Source organism: Akanthomyces muscarius, chromosome 6 (assembly GCF_028009165.1).
Source record: "Akanthomyces muscarius strain Ve6 chromosome 6, whole genome shotgun sequence".
Classification (NCBI taxonomy): domain Eukaryota; kingdom Fungi; phylum Ascomycota; class Sordariomycetes; order Hypocreales; family Cordycipitaceae; genus Akanthomyces; species Akanthomyces muscarius.
The window spans coordinates 2,143,735-2,162,516 of record NC_079246.1 but is presented as its reverse complement, the minus strand read 5'-3'; the positions used below and the strand labels follow the sequence as shown (position 1 = coordinate 2,162,516).

The window sequence follows — 18,782 nt, the reverse complement described above, 5'->3', positions numbered from 1 at the left end:
CTGGTCGGCGCACTTGGCCCACTCTCTTCACACATCAACGGCTTCTGAGTGGCCGCGCTGGGGCCATTGTTTACAAACCCCCATTTCGGGCAATTCCAAACAAAAGCCACCACTTAGTCGCAGTCTGGCTCAGGCACAACACGCGCGCGGGGTGACCACGACCGACTTCATCACTAACCACAACAGATTACCCTGTGCACAGCAGGCTACGACCAGAAATATTCTGTTCTTCCTGTTTGAATCTTCCCCACGCCACCTCACATACTCGACCGACTGAAGTTACGCACCTGCGACAGCTATATTCACCATGTCGGCCGCGCCAAAACGGTCGTCCCGACGCGTTGCTACCCGCCGCAACGCCGTTGTCGACTCTGACGATGATCTGTCGGGCATCAGCAAGACCCAAGATGACGAGCCCGATGAGCTCGACCAGGAAATTTCACAGCTCCCGTCGCGCAGGACGCGAAGCGGTCGTGCCTCCATGGCCCCTACCACAACCGCCAAGCCCAAGGTGACAAGGACAACGCGCAAGACGTCTGCTCCAGTGCAGAAGGCAAAGGCAGAGCCTGAACCGACTCCGGAGCCGGAGGAGAAGCCCGCGCCCGAGGCTGAGCCCGAGCAGGACGAAAATGCTCCCGTCGAAAGCGCCGGCGACCCAGTCAAAACTGAGCCCGCGCCCTCAGAGCCACCAAAGCTCTCCCGCCGAAGCGCTACGCCGCGAACTTCCGTGACCGAGTTGCCAAAGCTCGCGCCCCAGACCCCGAGCAGCAAGCCTCTGTCGCCCCAGATTGGCGCGCCTAATGTTTCGCCGCTTGCCGATATCACCGGCATGAATACGCGCCTCCCAGATGTCACACAGTCGGTCAAGCCGATGAGATCCATGGACACCTTTCTCGACAAGCCACTCGATATCGTTGTCAAGCAACGCACTATGGCCATCCCCTTTGTCGAAGACACAACACCAAAGTCACGAATCGTCATTACATACTTGATGCTCACCAACTTCAAGAGTTACGCCGGGCGACAAGAAGTTGGTCCATTCCACGCTACCTTTTCGTCGGTAGTCGGTCCCAACGGATCCGGAAAATCCAATGTTATTGATTCGCTACTCTTCGTATTTGGATTCCGCGCCAGCAAGATGCGACAGGGCAAGATCTCTGCCCTCATCCACAACTCAGCGCAGTACCCAGATCTCGATCACTGCGAGGTCGCTGTTCACTTCCAAGAAGTCATGGATCAGGTTCGTTGCATTGTGCTTACTTCTCGTATTTATTTCACTAACGTTGTATAGCCTGGCGGTGGCCACGTTGTCATCCCGGACTCCGAGTTGATCATCTCCCGCAAGGCGTTCAAAAACAACTCGAGCAAATATTACATCAACAACAAGACATCCGATTTTACCACCGTCACCACTCTCTTGAAGGACAAGGGCGTGGATCTGGACCACAAGCGTTTCCTGATCCTCCAGGGTGAAGTCGAGTCCATTGCTCAGATGAAGGCCAAGGCCGCAAATGAGCACGAAGACGGCCTCCTGGAATACCTGGAAGATATCATTGGCACCTCGAAATATAAAACTCCCATCGAGGAATCGGCCACCGAAGTTGAGTCTCTCAACGACATCTGTGTTGAGAAGAGCAGCCGTGTGCAGCATGTCGAAAAGGAAAAGAGCAGCCTTGAGGGAAAGAAAGATATCGCTCTGGCTTTCATTCGCGACGAGAACGAGCTCACTATCAAGCAATCTGCTCTTTACCAGCTTTTCCTGCACGAATGCAACGAAAATATCACAGTTACGGAAGAGGCCATCAGCCAAATGCAGGCCCAGCTCGATGACGAGCTTGAGAAACATCAGGGCAATGAAACACTTATTAAGGATCTTCAGAGGCAGTACAAGCAGGGCAGCAAAGAGGTTGACACCCAAGACAAGGAGACTCAAGCTCTTTCAAAAGAGATGGCACAGTTTGACCAAGAACGCGTCAAATTCGATGAGAAGAAAAAGTTCCTCGACGATAAGCGTAAGAAGTTTGAGCGCACCATCGCCAATGCCCAAAAGGACTCTGCGACTGCCGATGAGACGATAGCAGAGAGTAGCAAGACTATGGAAAAAAGCACCAAAGATGTCGCTGACCTTGAGAGTCAAATCGAGGCGGAGGAGGCCCGGTTGATTAACATTCGAGAGGGACTCCAGGGCAAAACGCAAAAGTTCTCCGACCAGATCGCAGCCAAGCAAAAGACTCTGGAGCCCTGGTTGGAGAAGATCAATGAGAAGCAATCATCCATTGCGGTTGCTGAAAGTGAGTTGACCATTCTCCAAGACAAGGAAAATGCGGGTGCTGTGGCTCTTCAAGAATTGGAGACCAAGATCAAGACCATCGAAGGTACCAAGTTGGAAAAGGCGAAGGAGCTCAAGGAATGCCAAGCTCAAAAGTCGAAGCTTGCCAAAGAGGCTGAAAAGATGCAATCAGAAATCGATATTCTTGCCGAACAAGAGCCCAAGATACGAGCCAAAATCTCCAGCACCCGACAAAAAGCCGACGAAGCACGCTCGAGCCTCTCGAGCACCCAGACCAGAGGCAATGTTCTTGCCGCCCTCATGCGTATGCGTGAATCTGGACGTATCGAAGGATTCCACGGCCGCCTTGGAAACCTCGGCACCATTGATGAAAAGTACGACGTTGCCGTCTCGACTGCTTGCGGCGCTCTGGACAACTTCGTGACCGAGACTGTTGAATCTGGCCAGCAGTGTATCGAATACCTGCGCAAAAACAACCTTGGCCGAGGCAACTTCATCTGCCTGGACAAACTCAAGGACCGAAGCCTTGCTCCAATTCAGACGCCGGAGAACGCTCCCCGCCTATTCGACCTAGTCAAGCCCCAACATGATCGCTTTCGACCTGCGTTTTACCACGCTATGCAGGACACGCTTGTAGCAGTGGACTTGGCACAGGCCAACCGAATTGCCTATGGCGCCAAGCGCTGGCGAGTAGTCACCGTTGCTGGCGAGCTGATAGACAAGTCTGGTACCATGTCTGGTGGTGGCACAACTGTTAAGAAAGGCCTTATGTCGTCGAAACTTAGCAGCGATATCACCAAGGAGCAGGTTTCCAAGCTTGAACAAGACAGAGACACCTGGGAAACCAAATTCCAAGAGTTCCAAGAGTACCAGCGAGAGTGCGAAAACCGCATGAGAGAGATCAACGACGAGATCCCCGCCCTCGACACAAAGATGCAAAAGATTGGACTCGAAGTGGAAAGCGCCACCCGCAACATCGCAGATCTCCAACGTCACGTCAAGTCCGTCAGCCAGGAGTATCAGCCGTCTGTCACTGATGCATCGCGAATTAAGGAGCTGCAAATGGAGATTGCTTCGCTAAACTCTGCAGTTGCCAAGTTACGTGATGAGACTTCCAGCGTCGAGGAAGAGATCAAGGCTCTGCAGGACAAAATCATGGAAGTTGGCGGTGAGAAGCTTCGCATGCAGCGTGCCCTTGTTGATGGCTTGAAGGACCAAATCACGTCACACAACGAAGAAATTTCCTTCGCCGAGGTTCGCAAAGCTAAAGCTGAGAAGCAGAAAGTCAAGCTTGACAAGGACACTGCCAAAGCTTCCAAGGAACGCGATGCCGCTGTAGCCGAGCTCGAGAAACTTGACGACGACATCAGTAACCAGGGCACGAAGGCTGATGAGCTTCGTCAGAATGTGCAAGACGCAAAGGCTGCCCTCGCTACGAAGAAGGCTCAGGTTCAGGAAATGAAGGAAGAGCTGGACGTCAAGACTTCTGAGCTCAACGAAACCCGCGCTGTTGAGATTGAGATGCGCAACAAGCTAGATGAGAACCGAAAAGTTCTTACTGAGAACCAGAAGCGTCTGCGTTACTGGGACGACAAGCTCTCCAAGCTGGTTCTTCAGGACATCAACGATCTCATTGGCGAGTCGGCGCCAAAGCGTGCGACGCCCGCCCCCGAGACCAACGGAGACAAGTCTCAGGTCGACTCCGAAGACGTTGAGATGAGCGAGACTGAGCAGGCAGAGAAGGGCGACATTAGCATGGGTGACGCAGAAGTACCCCTCGCCGAGGAGCAAGAGCGCTCCCTGCACCAGCCACAAGAGTTACCCCAATACACCCCGGATGAACTTGCCGAGATGAGCAAGGAAACTTTGAAAGGTGAAATTGCTGCTCTCGAGGAGAAGACGCAAAACGTTGCTATTGACCTTGGTGTCCTCGCTGAATACCGTCGCCGTGTTGAGGAACATGCCTCCAGGTCTTCGGATCTTCAATCGGCCCTGGACCAGCGTGACTCTGCCAAGAAGCGCTGCGACGATCTTCGACGCATGCGACTAGAAGGCTTCATGGCTGGCTTCAGCGCCATCTCCCTGCGCCTCAAGGAAATGTACCAGATGATTACCATGGGTGGCAACGCCGAGCTGGAACTTGTCGACAGCCTGGACCCCTTCAGTGAAGGTATCCTGTTTAGTGTTATGCCTCCCAAGAAGAGCTGGAAAAACATTGGTAACCTCTCTGGTGGCGAGAAGACGCTGAGCAGTCTTGCGCTTGTGTTTGCTCTGCATCACTACAAACCCACGCCGCTTTACGTCATGGACGAAATCGACGCCGCTCTGGATTTCAGAAACGTAAGTTCTTTGCCTATTTTGAGTACCTCCGCCCGGAAACTACGGGCTGCTCGCCAAATATTATCGTCTTTACCACAATCTTCAGCGCTGACTCCCTCTCTACAGGTTTCCATTGTTGCAAACTATATTAAGGAGCGCACCAAGAACGCCCAATTCATTGTCATTTCACTCCGAAACAACATGTTTGAGCTTGCTGCTCGTCTAGTTGGCGTGTACAAGGTCAACCATATGACAAAGAGTGTGACAATCGAGAACCAAGACTTTATCGCTCGCCCACAGCCACAACCACGACCAGCCATGGGTGGCCATACGACAACACTTGCGCTGAGATGAAACACTTTGGCGTCTTCTCGCGTTGCTTCTTTCTATAGTTTTGTATATATGTTGACGTTGATGACGACTACCAATTTTTAATGAGAGGAGAGGAGCGCTGAAGGATCATGCCTGTTTGCGTTGCTGTTTTTGGCATAGAAGCTTGTATATATAGACTACTTGCGATTTGGAAATAATTATGGATCTCATGCAGGAGCGTCTCGACGGGTATTGTTTGATTGCTTTGCTAGTTTTTATATTCACATCCAATTTCTTCATCTGGCGGCATCGTGTAATGGACCACGCGAAACCTCGTGTGGGACAGGACACGCCTCGCGTTCCTGACGGGCTACCGTTTCCGACAGAGACATATGCAGTGCACATGAGCTGACATGGCCTTGTTCCGTGTCCTGCCCCTGAGCTTGTCAGAGTTTGACAGGAGGCTTGGCCTCGGTTGTGCTACAGCATTCGCGAGAGCGTCGAATCGAGGACTTTGCGGAAATGTTTCTTGCCAATGGCAAACAACTGTTCAGCTAGCATTTGACGCCGACTGGCATGTATAAAGGACATGGATGCCCAGCTCCTGAACCTGAACGGATAATAGATTGAGAAGACAAGCCATCGAACTCCTGTTCAGTCAGCAAAACCATGTGGCGTCTATTTCTTCTTCTGCTCGCAGCCCTCTGCGTAACAGCGCTTCCGGCTGTCAATGAGCACGGGGACTGTAGACGTGATGATCTCTACAAGTCGCTGAAAAGGGACGGCGAGGCCTTTTGCACAATGATTCTGGATCCCGAGTGCTACACGACCATCAGCACGCCAAGCGAATTCGCAACCTACGATGACAGCAAGCTGTCTTCCTACGTAAGAGAAAAAGCCTACTTTTTTTGGTGTGAAGAATATCAATTGACTAGTTGCTTAGTGCTCGTGCATCTACGAGGCATGCCACCACGATGCTACGAGCTCAGAAGACGCATCGCTGCCGAGCTACACACAACCGTACATGTTCCGCAAGCCGCAGTGCAACTCTCAGAAACTAACGTTCTTGATTTGTTAGGTCAACTGCCACCGCGACTTCGCACACCTGGACTTCGCTTCCCACGTCGGGTAGCCTGCCGACTTATTCGCCGCCTTCTGTACCGCCGTGGCGCACCACCAACACATCAGCGCTCACAGCCACGACATCGACGTCTCTGGACGCGACAACCACTGTCATCCCACTACCGACGACGTCGCTTACCACGCCGTCTGTCTCTGCTACCGTGTCCCCTGGAAATACCACTTCTACACAAGTGTCGAACAGTACGTCGTCGATATCCTCTGAAGTGGAAATTACTTCGGTCACTGTTCTCCCGGGCAATACTACATCTACCCAGATGTCAAGTACCACGTCATCGACGTCTTCTGAGACGAGGATTACTTCCGGGACTCTTTTGCCCGGAAACACCACATCTGCTCCAGTGTCCAATACTACGTCGCCGATGTGGTCTGCGACGCGAATTACTTCCGCTACTGTTCTTCCTGCAACAGCTACGCCAACGGCGCTCCCCGCCTCCAACTTTACCGGCGTCTTGCGCGGGCCGGCACCTTCTTCTCAGGCATGCCATTATCGCCCGGAAGCTATGGACGGCGCACCGCTCGTCGCCGTCCTGCAGAACGAAGACATCCGGCATCGCAACCTCTCGCTGGCGTACCCGTACGTTGGCTCCGTCGGCTTTGACAGCGACGGCATCACGCCTCTCTACGTGTCTGTCCGCGACGCTGCCAAGGGGTCGCACCTCATCGACGTCTCGGATCCTTCTGCCGTCACCATCTTCGACTCGAGGAACAACTCGATGCGGTTGGATGTGACGGGCATTCACTTCGTCACAGGCCACTGCAACCTGACCGTGTCCTACCTCATCGACAACATGTACACGCAGCTCGCGCAGCAGTCTCTCGAAATGTGCTCACGGGGCCCCATGGCGCTGCTGGCCACGGAGCAGACCTTTACCCAGACGCTCCTCCTTCGTGACCAGTGCAACGAGCCGGTCGGGCCCGCGGTTCGGCAGTACCCAGACCTGCGCCTCGATGACGAGCAGTGCGTCCCCGTCGGCCCGCCCGGCAGCGGCAACGGGACGTGGGTGTTTAATTGCCCGTGGCAGAGCGCCGGCTCCAGCGTGCAGCGTTGCATGTCGGCTGTGCAGCGAGACGCCGTCGACTTTTTGCTGTACGACCCGTTCAACGGCGGCTGCGCCGACGTCTCCAGCGTCGTCACGTTGCTGGACGCCCACGCCCAGGACCTGCTCAACACGACGGCCCTCCAGCAGGAGCTGTACAACCAGGTCGGCAACGGCACCACCGCCGGCGATAAGTTCTACAAGGTCGACGACACCGTCATGTACTACATGCAGCTGTGGGAGAGCCTCAAGAGCACGCTGTCCAAGACGAGGGGCCTCAACCCGGGCCGCGGGAGCAACCTGAAGCAGTACCTGGACACGTACAACAGCTACCGCAACTTTGGCGCTGATGCCTGCGCGAGCCTCAACGGCTCCTTCAACACGCCGGCCGTCTTGAGCCTGAGCGCCGGCAGCAGCACGTTTCCCATGCTGGCCGTCTTCAACGATTTTCCCGTCGCGACCAGTCCACTGACAGCCAGGATTCAGAATCCCGCCAAGCTGGCATGCTGTCCGAATGGTGGCGTCGCCGTTACGAGCCCCGACAACGGCACCTGCGCGTATCGTCCTGCTGCGCTTGTTCCGGGCACCAACTGCGTTTGCGGGAAGACGGCCAGCCAGCAGTCTGTGGCTTTTGGCTATCGCCAGTGCGACAACTTTGTCAGCCAGTGCGACGCAGATTCTGATTGCGCAGACGCTGGTTATGCTGGTTACTTGTGCCTGATTGGCAGTTGCTGCGGTAAAGGCATGTGCTTTGATCCTTTTGAGTGCTCTCGTCCCAATGTTCTTCTGCTCCCGGGTAGTGTCTAGGTAAGTCGAAGAGGCTGGGGATTTGCCTCAGCTGGTTGTTCCACAACGAGGTGTAATACTTTGCGCTGTTTGTTTCGCTGCTTGCTGTTTGCTATCGAACTTGGCGTCTCTCGCCGCATGTTGAGAAAGATGATTGTACAAGAGAATAGATACATCACTAGTACGAAAGATGAAAGGTTTTACCATTGTGCTCATCAGTGATCAATGCCTGAAAGGTCTGGATTTTTTGAACGTGAAAACTATTCTAAAAGCTTCACAATCCTAGTTCACCTAAATCGTACTCTTGTATCATATGCAGACGTCGTATAAACACAGCCAAGACTCCTTTTTTTCCCAGCCAAAGATCACATCAAAAAAATTGCTTCATTTTTTCGTCAATTTAGTTCCCTGGCTTACGCCTTGGGGGCCTGAGGGGTGACCTTCTTGGCGTCACGGTTGAAGCGGACACGGGGAGGAGGGGCACGGTTGCGGCGGCCGACGCGGGATCGGACACTGCGGGACATCACTGTTAGCATAAAGTGTTCTCTCGTGGGGGGGTAATACTCTGAGGAGCGTATTTCAAATGCGCCAAGGTTCATCTGAAGCACATACGCCGCCTGGGTGAGGCTGGCGCAGTTGTCACACTCCCGGAGAAGACAACGTACCGGACAATCTTGCCGTGAATGGCACAAGAGACGCAGTACTGCAGCTTAAGGTACATCTTGGGCACGGTGTACTCGGCAAAGACCGAGGCATCGGAGATGTCACCTGGGTGTCCATGTTAGCAGGTCGCTTCGGATTGGCGAGGATGCGGCGCGGCGAAGCGTGGGAAAGACATACGAATAGCAGCAGACTCGACCATGTTGCGGATGGTGAAGCGCTTGATGGCCTTGTCCTTGGGGGTGCAGCGGGCGCAGTTGCTGCAACGGATAGGGTTGACGTGGCCGCGGCCCTTCTTGTTGCGGCCGCTGTAATGCTATTAGTGAACTGTGCTATAAGGAGGCAAAAGCTACTTGGTGTTTCGTCACCAAGTTGCAAGTTTGTCGAGGGGAGAGCTCGAAGCGTCATCGTGCGCCGCGGAAGCATGAGGACGGGGTGAATTCGTACTTATTCTTTCTCTTCTTGACCATCTTGACGGTATCTAACGGATGATTGTTAGTATCAAGCTTCGTGATCAATTTATTCGCGGAGGCGCGACGCGGGGTCCAACATACTGAATTGTTAATGCCGTTGTGATTGAGGAAGCAAGAAATTCGGAAAACCGCCTGGTGGAATTTTAAGTCGCTAGTACTCAACAGAGCCCACCACCAAAGCACCAAAAAATTGAACCCACAAAAGCTGCACACAAGCGAGGGCTGCAGAGGGCGGAGGGCTAAAAGCGATACCCCACTCTGTGCGGGTTCTGCCCAGCTGGGAAGAGGGCAAGGGCGCGCTCAAAGGCGAACCCTAGGTCATGTGATGCCAGCACCGAGGCCTGTGCCATCGGCCCTAGGCGAATATTGCATTTGCGGGCCGCCACCACTCCAAGAGGATTTCTTTTCTCTCCAACCCGCAAACACATCTGAGGATTGCTTAGGACGGCAAAATAAATTTTGTCGAGGTACGTCTGAAAGATGCTGCATCGCGACCGTCTTCCTTTCGTGACGGGAACAGAAATGTTTCCGTCATGAGGCCTCTCTTCGCTTCCCCCCCGACGACACGCAACGAGAAACCAAAAAGTTCTTGTCTCGATCGAATTGAGCCGGTCCTCGAGCTCGCGCGCGCACACACACGGACATGAGAACAAAGTCGACACGGGTCTTCAACCAAGCATTCTCCCTTGATTGTTTCACTGGAACAGTGAACGCTTTGATTCTCTAATCGTGCCTCGTCGCGCCGGCTCGACGGACAAGGGAAAGACTATGGAAGCGATTCGCAGTCATCGTCAACACATCTCATTTGGCGATGTTGGTGTCTAACATTTTTTTGTGACCATGTAGGCAAGATGCAGATTTTCGTCAAGACCCTCACGGGCAAGACTATCACCCTTGAGGTGGAGTCTTCCGACACCATCGACAACGTCAAGTCCAAGATCCAGGACAAGGAGGGCATCCCCCCTGACCAGCAGCGCCTCATCTTTGCTGGCAAGCAGCTCGAGGATGGCCGCACCCTGAGCGACTACAACATCCAGAAGGAGTCGACCCTTCACCTCGTCCTCCGCCTGCGTGGTGGTGGCAAGAAGCGCAAGAAGAAGGTCTACACCACCCCCAAGAAGATCAAGCACAAGCGCAAGAAGACCAAGCTGGCCGTCCTCAAGTACTACAAGGTCGACAAGGATGGTGGCATCGAGCGCCTCCGCCGCGAGTGCCCTGCTGACACTGTACGTTTTACCCCCCTTTGGAATCATTCATCCGCCACTGCGAGACAAATTTGCTAACCCGAACGCTAGTGCGGTGCCGGTGTCTTCATGGCCGCCATGGCCGACCGCCAGTACTGTGGCCGTTGCCACCTTACCTACGTCTTTGACAAGCAATAAATTACTCCTTTGCCCATAGAAATGTTTATGGAATGACTTTGAGGCGACCACATTTTCGGCGCTTGGGACGACCAGATTAAAAAATGGCGTTGATGTAGCATATAGTGCATCTGGCTTAGGGTAATGAAATGCTTGATTTAAGATGAACCAAAACCAAAAAAAAAACTTTATGATACCATTATATGTTGCTCGACCGTGTGACTGCTGTCTCGTGTAGACAAACGTGGTTAGATAGCCTAGTGCACCTGAGGACCCTTGCCACCAAAAATCACTTCTTAACTCAGTGGGCGACGTTCGCCTTACCGCCCTTCAATTACGGACGTGACGCATCTGCGCGCGTTGGTTTGCAATCACCTCTCGTTTCCGGTGCATGTTTTTGATTAATAGTTGATTTTATTCAAAGTCATAGTATTGCAACACTTTATCCTTCCTGGTGCGAACCGGGGTTGGTCCGTCCATTGCTCGCAACGAGAAATTTTCGAGAAAAAAAAAGTAGCAGCTAGATACAAAAAAGAAAAAGCCATCATGCCCTCAACGCCATATGCCGACATAGATCAAGAAAAAAACACGACAAGGGAAAAGAAGACCGAGAAACTCCCAACCAAGCAACGCAAGCAAGCCATCTAGTGAAGCGTATCGAATCCTTTGACAGTGACCAAGGAGAGCTGCAACGGGCGTACGCGTGCAAAGTAACAGCGTTACGCCAGCCTCCTCTGCCAGTCGTCATATACAATCATGCGCCATCCGGTGCGGAATGTGAATCCACACTCAAAGATAATGCCCATCCGTTCTAGGTCAAGACTTACTCGTCATCGGCGGCCTCGGACTTTCTCTTCTTCTTCTTCTTCTTCTTCTCGCCGTCTTCCTTGGGAGCGGCCTCGTCCTCATCGTGCTTGCGCTTCTTGTCCTTCTTTTCCTTCTTCTCTTTCTTCTCTTTCTTGTCCTTCTTGTCCTTCTTCTCCTTCTTGGGGGTGGCACCGACATCAGCCATCTCCTCGTCCTCGTCGGCGTCGCCGAGGGAGTCCATGACAGATTTCTGTGGAAAATCGTTAGCAAAGTAGTTTGTGGGTAGGGTTATAAAAGAAAGGCTTACCATGACGTCGGCGTTCTTGGTAGGACGTTTGCCCGAAGCGTAGAACTCAAGGCGGTCCTCGACCTGCTGGCGGAGAGCCTCACCCCAGCGGGTTGAGGGGTTCTCGGTGAAGCTGTCGATACGGGTGGCGATACTGCACTTGTTGGCAAGGTATCTGGAGATGCGACCCTTGTTGCGCACACCGGCCTTGCCAATGAAGCTGCTGTGGTAAATCAGGCCGTACTTGGGGGTGTTGCTCTTGCTCTTGAGGGCGCGGAAGAGGGCCTTCTCGGCGCCGAGAATCTGCAGGGTAGAGGCGGGGTACTTGGACAGGTTGGTGAGCGAGCCGGCGTGGGAGATGAGGCGGGCAGCAACAGGAGTGCCAATGAGGGCCTGCAGGTTAGGAGCGACCTGGTTCATCTTGCTCTCGAGGTAGCCACCAGTGGTCTTGCGGTTGTTGGCCTGCTTAACAACGGCAGAAGCGAGCTGGTGGATGATGTCCATATCGGCGGGGAGAATGTCGAAGCCCATGGAGACCTTGGCGGCGTCAATGATGGCCTGGGCTTTCTCACCATCTTCCTCAAGGTATTGCGCAAGGTCGTCGCGCTTGTCGTCGGTCAGGGTCTTCTTGTCGCCAATGGCGAGGACGAGCTTGGCATAGGTCAAGTTGTCAGAGACAATCTTGACCAGCTCGGGGAAGTGCCAGCCGTACCATTCACGGACACGCATGAAGAACTGGTTGACGCCCTTGTCCTGGAAGTCGAGGGTGGCGCTGGCCTGGATAATGTGGTTGTCGTTCTTGGTGACGCTGAACTTGACCTTGGCGCGAGAGTAGGCGTGACCCATACCGAGACCGGCCTTCTCGATATCGCCAGTCTTGAGGTCGCTCAGGAGCTTGTCGGCGTGCAGGCGGATGCCGCGAATAACGTCGGAGACAACCTCAGAGGTGTCGGCGGTCTCACACTCGAGACCAGGGAAGTCGCCCTTGATGGCACCAGCCAGGTTCTTCTCAGAAACACCGAGGGTGACCTTGCTCTTCTTGCCGCTCTTGGGAAGGTTGAGCTCAAGGACGGACTTGAGGTACTCGGAGCAGATACCCTCGGAAACAAGGTTGATGTTCTCGAGAGCTTCGACATGGCCACTGCGAGAAGAAATCTGTTAGTGAAGTTGCTCATGCGGCCAAGACAGCGCGACTGGGAGCCCGCGTGTGAGTTGCATTACCGGAAAGGGCTGAAGTTGACCAATTTGACCATCTTGCCAAACTTGGACAAATCATTGACGGCGGCCTGGGTTTCCTTCAACTTCAAACCCACGGCATCCGATTGATGCACCACCTGGAAGAGGGCATAGCCCACCGGGGACTCGTATAAAGCGTAATCGATGTGCGACATCTTGATTCGTCCCTGGTTGCGCCGCAATTGGGTCGAATAACAGGCGTCCTGACTGTAGTTTTGGTGTAGTCGGAAATTCGCTGGACGATTTTTTTGCACTTTTTCTTCAGAGGAAAATTTCTGGAGCTCAAGCCTAGACCAATGGCGTGTGGTCGAGGGGAGAAAGTGGAGTGGCATCACGTGGAGATAGCCGATTGTATCGTGTGGTGCAGTGCGAGCCTTCGCCAACAGGTTCAATTTAGGTTTTAAACGGTCGGTAAAATATACTTCTATTTGCTGTCTTCTAGAAATTCATTTTCAATTTCCCGCTTTTCAATAATGGGAAGGAAAGTGCTTGTTGTGGTTATTGACACACACAACCTGGGCCGGCTTCATAGCTCCATTCATCTGCGCCATAGCTTAAGCCGCCAGCGAAGCATGAATAAAAGATGAAGATCGAATACGCAATCAAGTACTAATGCATTGCTGTGCTTTGGGCCGCAATGATGGCCGTCCCATCACTATGATACGCCGTAAATTTGCTCTGTTCCAAACTTCTTCACGTTGGAGCCGTTCCGGTATATCGTCAGTTGTCGGGCAAACCATCCCTCAAGTTATCATACTTGGTCTCAGGGTAGCTTATGCAATTTTCCTGCTGCTTGAGTGCTTCTGGACCTCCAAGCTCACCAACAACAACCTGAATGAGCGACTCGTCACCATCCTTGTCGGCACTGCTTTCCCACCACATACCACCACCTAGTCCACGCTCTTTGATGAACTGGGCTTTGGTCTTTGCGAGCTCCGGAGTGTCGTATGTGACGACTGTACGCGACTCAGAATTGAAACAGTAAGTGGCGCATGACGCGTCATCCTTGTGCTCCTCTGCACCCTCCAAAGGGAGCTTCTTGTAGTCGTACACGCCTTGCTCCCAAGTGCCCTGTCCTACACCTTGGTAAGGCTGGCCAATGCCATCGCAGTTTTCGAATGCGCGGCCATACAACGGCATGCCAAGTACCAGCTTGTCAGGCGAAACGCCGTTTGCAGTATAGTAATCGACGGCTGCCACTGTAGAGAATGGCGTGCAAGCGGGGGCGTCTTTGCAAGGGTAGAGGTTTGCCTGGTGACCGCTGATCTTGTCCCAAGAACCGGCGTAATCATACGCCATCAGGTTCCAAAAGTCCAAGTATGCGTCCATGCCCGCGATATCGAGCTTCTGGAAGTTGTCGGGCCCCGCTGGGCAAGCTACCGAGAGCTCAAAGTGGTAATTGTCGGCAGCTCTTGCGGAGTATTCATCGAGCTGCTTGCGGACCTCGGCGAGGAGCTCAACAAAGTGGCCAGCTTCTTCGGCAGTCTTGGGATACTCCCAATCGATATCAATACCATCAAAACCAAGGTTCTTGACAAGCTCGACACAGGATTTGGCGAATGTATGCCTGCCCTCTGCTGTGCTAGCGGGAGCGGGGAAGTTGGAGCTGTATGTCCAACCACCAATGGAGAGCAAAACCTTGAAGTTGCGGTTGTGTTTCTTGAGGATGTTGAGCTGCTTGAGGCAGCCGTAGACATTGGTACCAGAATCATTCCAGGAATCCCCTTCCCAATGGATATCGGTATCCGCCCAGCCGTCGGTCATGAAGCTGTCGATACGAAATGTCAGTAAGCGGGGCTGCGCAGTTTCGATCAGGAGACGTACACTTCGCCATTTTCCGGGCGAACATTCGCAAATGAATACAACACGTGGGTCAGTTTCTCGACTGGGAGGTCTTGTGGCCGATGCTTGCGCGCATAGATGGCCCTGAAGCATTAGGTGGTTAGCATCAGATGCACTGCGCTAGAGCCTAGCTTGGGCTCGTAATGACAATACCAGTTGACGTAGTAGGCTACGGATCGATAACTCATGCTTGAAGGTGTATTGAAGAAAGATGATGAGTAGAAAGAAAAGAAAAGGGAGACGATGACGACAGTGACGGAAATAAAATGCACACAGGCTATGGGCAGGTGGAACGAGGCAGTGCTTGCAGATGCAGCATTCCCGGCGGGGTCCTTGCATGCGGTGTGAGCAACTGAGAAGGCCAAGGGACCACACATGGACAGCCACGACAGTTGATGCAAATCACAGCCACACAAGCTCCAGAACTGAGCGCAAGGATATTATTAATTATCTAACCTCTACAGGCTTGCCAATGATGCTACAATACTGGCTGAATAAGCAAACCAAAATGCTTAGAATACAAAGATGAAGTCTTCGTTCTCCAAATCAGTAAGGTCTGCAAAAGCGTTACTGTTTGGGCTTTCCTCTTCGTAGTCAGAATTCTGTCCTTCCGGGTGATCTAGACTGGAGCCGAGCTCGCCATTGTGCAGGCGTGTATCCCTCTCCCAATCCCCCTGTATCGTACCCATGCGGTCGACCTCACGGGCCGTCTCGAGACTGGAATCAAAGACGACTGCCTTCTTACCCAAGGCAACACGGCGTTCCGCATGTTTCCTGTTCAACCACTTTAAATGGGCCGAAGTAAGCAGAGCGAGCAAAATAACTGCGCTGAAGAGAGCAATGTTCGTCTTCAGACCTCGACTGTACGATGGCGCCTCGTCTGGTGTAAACAGTAGCGGGCCAATAATGTTGCCTGCAGAAGACCCGATGAATACCAGCGCAGAAGTCGACTTTCGCTTTGTGTCTCCCGCGGTATTTTGCGCAGACCACGAATAAACCAACGGCGCTGAGTCTTGTTAGCAAGGGGAAGAGGATACACCAAAAAAAATCAAAATAAAATAGGGACAACATACTAATACCAGTAAAGGTGGAAAGGCAAAAGTAGCCAGCAAGCAAGATGGCGCGATGAGCATCGTCGTGCGGGAAGCTCAGTAGAATGCTGAAGCCGATAATGGGCGGAATGCATAGCAAAATGATGACGAGACCTTTGACCTTCCACTTCATTGACACATATGCACTGACAGAAACAGCTATGACGTGCGAGATGCCAACCGGCACGTTGAAGAGAATGGTGTCGAAAGGGTCAGAAACAAATGAATGGATGATGAGGGGACCAAAGGTTGAGATGCCGTTTGAGGGCACCGAGATGCACAAGATCATGGCCACCCAGAGCCACGTCTTTACATCTTGCAGCGCTTCGTAAAAATGCGCCTGCCGCCATTCTCGAGACATGACGCCCATTTGGTTGCCTCTCAATCTTTCGATTGCGATTAGCTTATCGTCATCGGTCAAGAACTTGGCCTCGGTGGGTGAATCGGGCATCCAAATGAACATGGCGCCGGCCACGACGACAGTGACGATTCCAAAGGTGAGAAAAATGATCTGATAGGGTCGCAGGCTGGAGGTGATGCTGGCGAGCCCGTAGGTGGCCAGACTGCCGAATACCCACGTCAGACCATTCATGCAGTACCACGATCCGATTCGCATTGTCTGCTCCCTTCTTCGCCACCACATCTGAGTGATGGCTACAAAGCTGGGGCCGACGGAGGCCTCAAAAGCGCCCAGGAAGAATCTTGCGGCCATGAGCTGTGAAAAGGTGCTCGCCCACGTCATGGCGGTCAAGGTGAGTCCCCAGCCGAGGACCATGGCGCCGGTGAACTTGCCAATGGGCAGCTTTACTAGAGCGAGGGCTAAAGGAAGCTGCATGACGAGCTGGGCTAGAAAGACAATACTCCCCAGCCATGAAAACTGATTGCCAACCAATTTTATGTCTTCAATGAGGCCGAATATAGACGCGTACGAGAGCGTCGCCTTGTCGAGAGCTTGGAGAAAGTAAACAGAGAGCATGAGCGGGAGCAGGGCCAAGTCGATGCGTCGGAGGACCCTGGAGTCGTCCTTGGGGGAGACGTGGATTCTCTCATTGGGCGAGCGGCCAAGCCTTATGAGCAGCATGGCAGCAGCATCGCGATGACCTTCGGGGGCAGATCCGTCCTCTGCTGACGTGCCTGCCTCGGGCGTGGGCACGCCATTGCGTAGTAGCGGCTGCTCGCTGTATGGCGCTCGGGGATATAGGCCGTTCAAAAACAAAGAATGAACTGTGTACCAAAGCTTCATATCTCCGATTAGTCCATTGACCTCATCAGATGGAAAATTGAGTTTAGTAGAGGTTGGCGGAGGATGCTAAGTGGCAGGAAATGACGTACTGGAGGCGGTGGCTGATGGTCGCTGGCCGATCACGCAGCTAACGTTAACTAGTGTACCGTGCGTGTGTTACGGCGCCTTGACAACCGTCGTATGTATGACCCTAGTTCAAAATCCGAATATCGTAAATCACTGAAATTTGACTGCAGACGAATTTTCTTTCTTTTTTGCTGAGAGTATTGTGTATTGTTGGTCCATTAATACGATGAAACAGTGTTGACCTGCCAAGTACAAACGAATGTAGCGTCTGGCAGCCTAGCCACGCCGCAACTAGAGAGCAATACTATAACAATTAGTATCATCTAAACATGATAGGCTCAAAGATGCGTTCCTTTTTTCATCTTTTTTCTTTTTCATGATGCGCGATATTGGTAAAATGTGCGCGTAAAACGCACCGCCGTTTTGACAGTGGGCGTACGAACCGGCCTCGTGCCGTTCTTGGACCAGGCCAGCATTCGAGCCCAAGCTCGCATTATTACAATTGAGTATAAAGAGAATGTAGAGAATGTAGAGATTGAAATGTTGTTCTATATTTTCTATTTCTATAAGGGCTCTACTTGTTCTTTTAGCTCATATCGTCTATACTCCCAGTTCAACCCAAACGCCAAAAGAACGCCAAAAGGGCATCTCAAATATTACAAGCAAAAGTCCAATGCAGAATATGTCAGCGGGTTTGCTAGGCTGTCATGGCAGCTGCAACCGGTGCCACTTGAATCTCCTTTTCTTGAACGTTCTCGTATTCTGCTGCCTCTTTGAGCTCGGCCTGGCGGTTCATCCAGCTCAGGTAGGTCTGCCAGCCAATGGCGATGATGCCGCTGAACAGCGCGCGGTACTCGAGCGGAACGAGCGCGAGGTTGAACGTCATGGCGGCGGGCCAGACCTTCCACGAGTTTTGCCAGCTGCGCGGAACGGTGTCCTGCAGGCGCTGGATGGTGCCCGCGAGGCTCTCGCCGGACAGCAGGGCCTGCATGCCGAAAAAGTACGTTGGGAACGCGACGGCAAAGGTGAGCTGGTTGAAGACGACCTTGGCGGCAATGGACAGCGCCTTGGACTTGTAGTTGAAGTAGCGAGCCAGCACAAAGAACCTAGTAGAGACGGATGTTAGCATCCATTTTTTTTTCTTTTGGAATTTTCCGTCAAAGCAGGAGGAATCTTGGTGCTTACCAGCGATATTGCGGAATGGCAAAAAGAGCACCGATGAATGTAGTCCGCGTGGTGCGGACAGGGTCGTATTCAGAGCCGCTGATATTTTGAGCACTGACGTCGGCGGCTATGAAAATGACCATTGCGCTCACGGTCTGCACAACGTATGGCCGCTTCTTCTGAGCGCGCCCAAAGGCGGAAGCGACCTGGGTCAGAGGTCCCATACGCATCCATATCGAGGTCGGCGCGGCGCCCTTGGCTGCTGCGTCGGCGCCCGCGCTTGCGGCTGCTGTGCTCGTGCTCGATTGCGGCGCCTTGACGGGGGGCTTGGGCGGAGTTGACGAGTATGCCCTCAACTGGTGCTGTACGTTGCGTCGCGGCGGCGCCAGGCGCTGCCGTAGTGGCGCCTTCATCAGATGGGAGCGCATCGCGGCGTTTGCGAAACACGGCTTCCAGAACGGTCCGGGTGATGTTTGGGATGAGATTTGGCCGCTGCCCCTGTGCGCAGCCGTCTCGAGGTGTTTCGCTATCGGCGCTGAGCACCGGATAGACGGCAAGACGCTTTCGCAATCCGTATGATTAAGATTTCGTTGTTGCGCCCTCGGATATCCGAGCGACCAGTCACAGGCTGGCCGCAGAAAAGGCGTGACCCATATTTTGTACCTG

The 18,782-nt window shown here is 53.1% G+C and overlaps 9 protein-coding genes across 9 annotated transcripts; 4 read left to right on the top strand and 5 right to left on the bottom strand.

Moving 5' to 3' along the window:
- Positions 1–307: 307 nt before the first annotated feature.
- Positions 308–4,963, top strand: LMH87_000755 (uncharacterized protein; the record flags this gene model as incomplete). The annotated part of the gene is made up of 3 exons (XM_056198717.1): positions 308–1,240; positions 1,292–4,630; positions 4,736–4,963. The coding sequence occupies 3 exons, from the start codon at positions 308–310 to the stop codon at positions 4,961–4,963; spliced, it is 4,500 nt and encodes a 1,499-aa protein (XP_056055639.1).
- A 627-nt stretch (positions 4,964–5,590) lies between these two features.
- On the top strand, positions 5,591–6,266 carry LMH87_000754 (uncharacterized protein; the record flags this gene model as incomplete). Its single annotated transcript, XM_056198716.1, has 4 exons — positions 5,591–5,806; positions 5,865–5,941; positions 6,000–6,044; positions 6,119–6,266. 4 exons carry the CDS (start codon positions 5,591–5,593, stop codon positions 6,264–6,266), a joined length of 486 nt encoding a protein of 161 aa, XP_056055638.1.
- A 52-nt stretch (positions 6,267–6,318) lies between these two features.
- Positions 6,319–7,908, top strand: LMH87_000753 (uncharacterized protein; the record flags this gene model as incomplete). Its single annotated transcript, XM_056198715.1, has 1 exon — positions 6,319–7,908. The coding sequence occupies one exon, from the start codon at positions 6,319–6,321 to the stop codon at positions 7,906–7,908; it is 1,590 nt and encodes a 529-aa protein (XP_056055637.1).
- Positions 7,909–8,300: 392 nt separating this feature from the next.
- Positions 8,301–9,017, bottom strand: LMH87_000752 (uncharacterized protein; the record flags this gene model as incomplete). The annotated part of the gene is made up of 4 exons (XM_056198714.1): positions 8,301–8,400; positions 8,553–8,655; positions 8,728–8,855; positions 8,995–9,017. The coding sequence occupies 4 exons, from the start codon at positions 9,015–9,017 to the stop codon at positions 8,301–8,303; spliced, it is 354 nt and encodes a 117-aa protein (XP_056055636.1).
- Positions 9,018–9,871: 854 nt separating this feature from the next.
- Positions 9,872–10,402, top strand: LMH87_000751 (uncharacterized protein; the record flags this gene model as incomplete). The annotated part of the gene is made up of 2 exons (XM_056198713.1): positions 9,872–10,246; positions 10,316–10,402. The coding sequence occupies 2 exons, from the start codon at positions 9,872–9,874 to the stop codon at positions 10,400–10,402; spliced, it is 462 nt and encodes a 153-aa protein (XP_056055635.1).
- Positions 10,403–11,204: 802 nt separating this feature from the next.
- On the bottom strand, positions 11,205–13,042 carry LMH87_000750 (uncharacterized protein; the record flags this gene model as incomplete). The annotated part of the gene is made up of 3 exons (XM_056198712.1): positions 11,205–11,438; positions 11,496–12,615; positions 12,696–13,042. The coding sequence occupies 3 exons, from the start codon at positions 13,040–13,042 to the stop codon at positions 11,205–11,207; spliced, it is 1,701 nt and encodes a 566-aa protein (XP_056055634.1).
- Positions 13,043–13,430: 388 nt separating this feature from the next.
- Positions 13,431–14,740, bottom strand: LMH87_000749 (uncharacterized protein; the record flags this gene model as incomplete). Its single annotated transcript, XM_056198711.1, has 3 exons — positions 13,431–14,478; positions 14,535–14,636; positions 14,706–14,740. The coding sequence occupies 3 exons, from the start codon at positions 14,738–14,740 to the stop codon at positions 13,431–13,433; spliced, it is 1,185 nt and encodes a 394-aa protein (XP_056055633.1).
- A 324-nt stretch (positions 14,741–15,064) lies between these two features.
- LMH87_000748 (uncharacterized protein) lies at positions 15,065–16,886 on the bottom strand (the record flags this gene model as incomplete). The annotated part of the gene is made up of 3 exons (XM_056198710.1): positions 15,065–15,558; positions 15,626–16,821; positions 16,876–16,886. The coding sequence occupies 3 exons, from the start codon at positions 16,884–16,886 to the stop codon at positions 15,065–15,067; spliced, it is 1,701 nt and encodes a 566-aa protein (XP_056055632.1).
- Positions 16,887–17,649: 763 nt separating this feature from the next.
- Positions 17,650–18,544, bottom strand: LMH87_000747 (uncharacterized protein; the record flags this gene model as incomplete). Its single annotated transcript, XM_056198709.1, has 2 exons — positions 17,650–18,058; positions 18,138–18,544. 2 exons carry the CDS (start codon positions 18,542–18,544, stop codon positions 17,650–17,652), a joined length of 816 nt encoding a protein of 271 aa, XP_056055631.1.
- Positions 18,545–18,782: the final 238 nt, after the last annotated feature.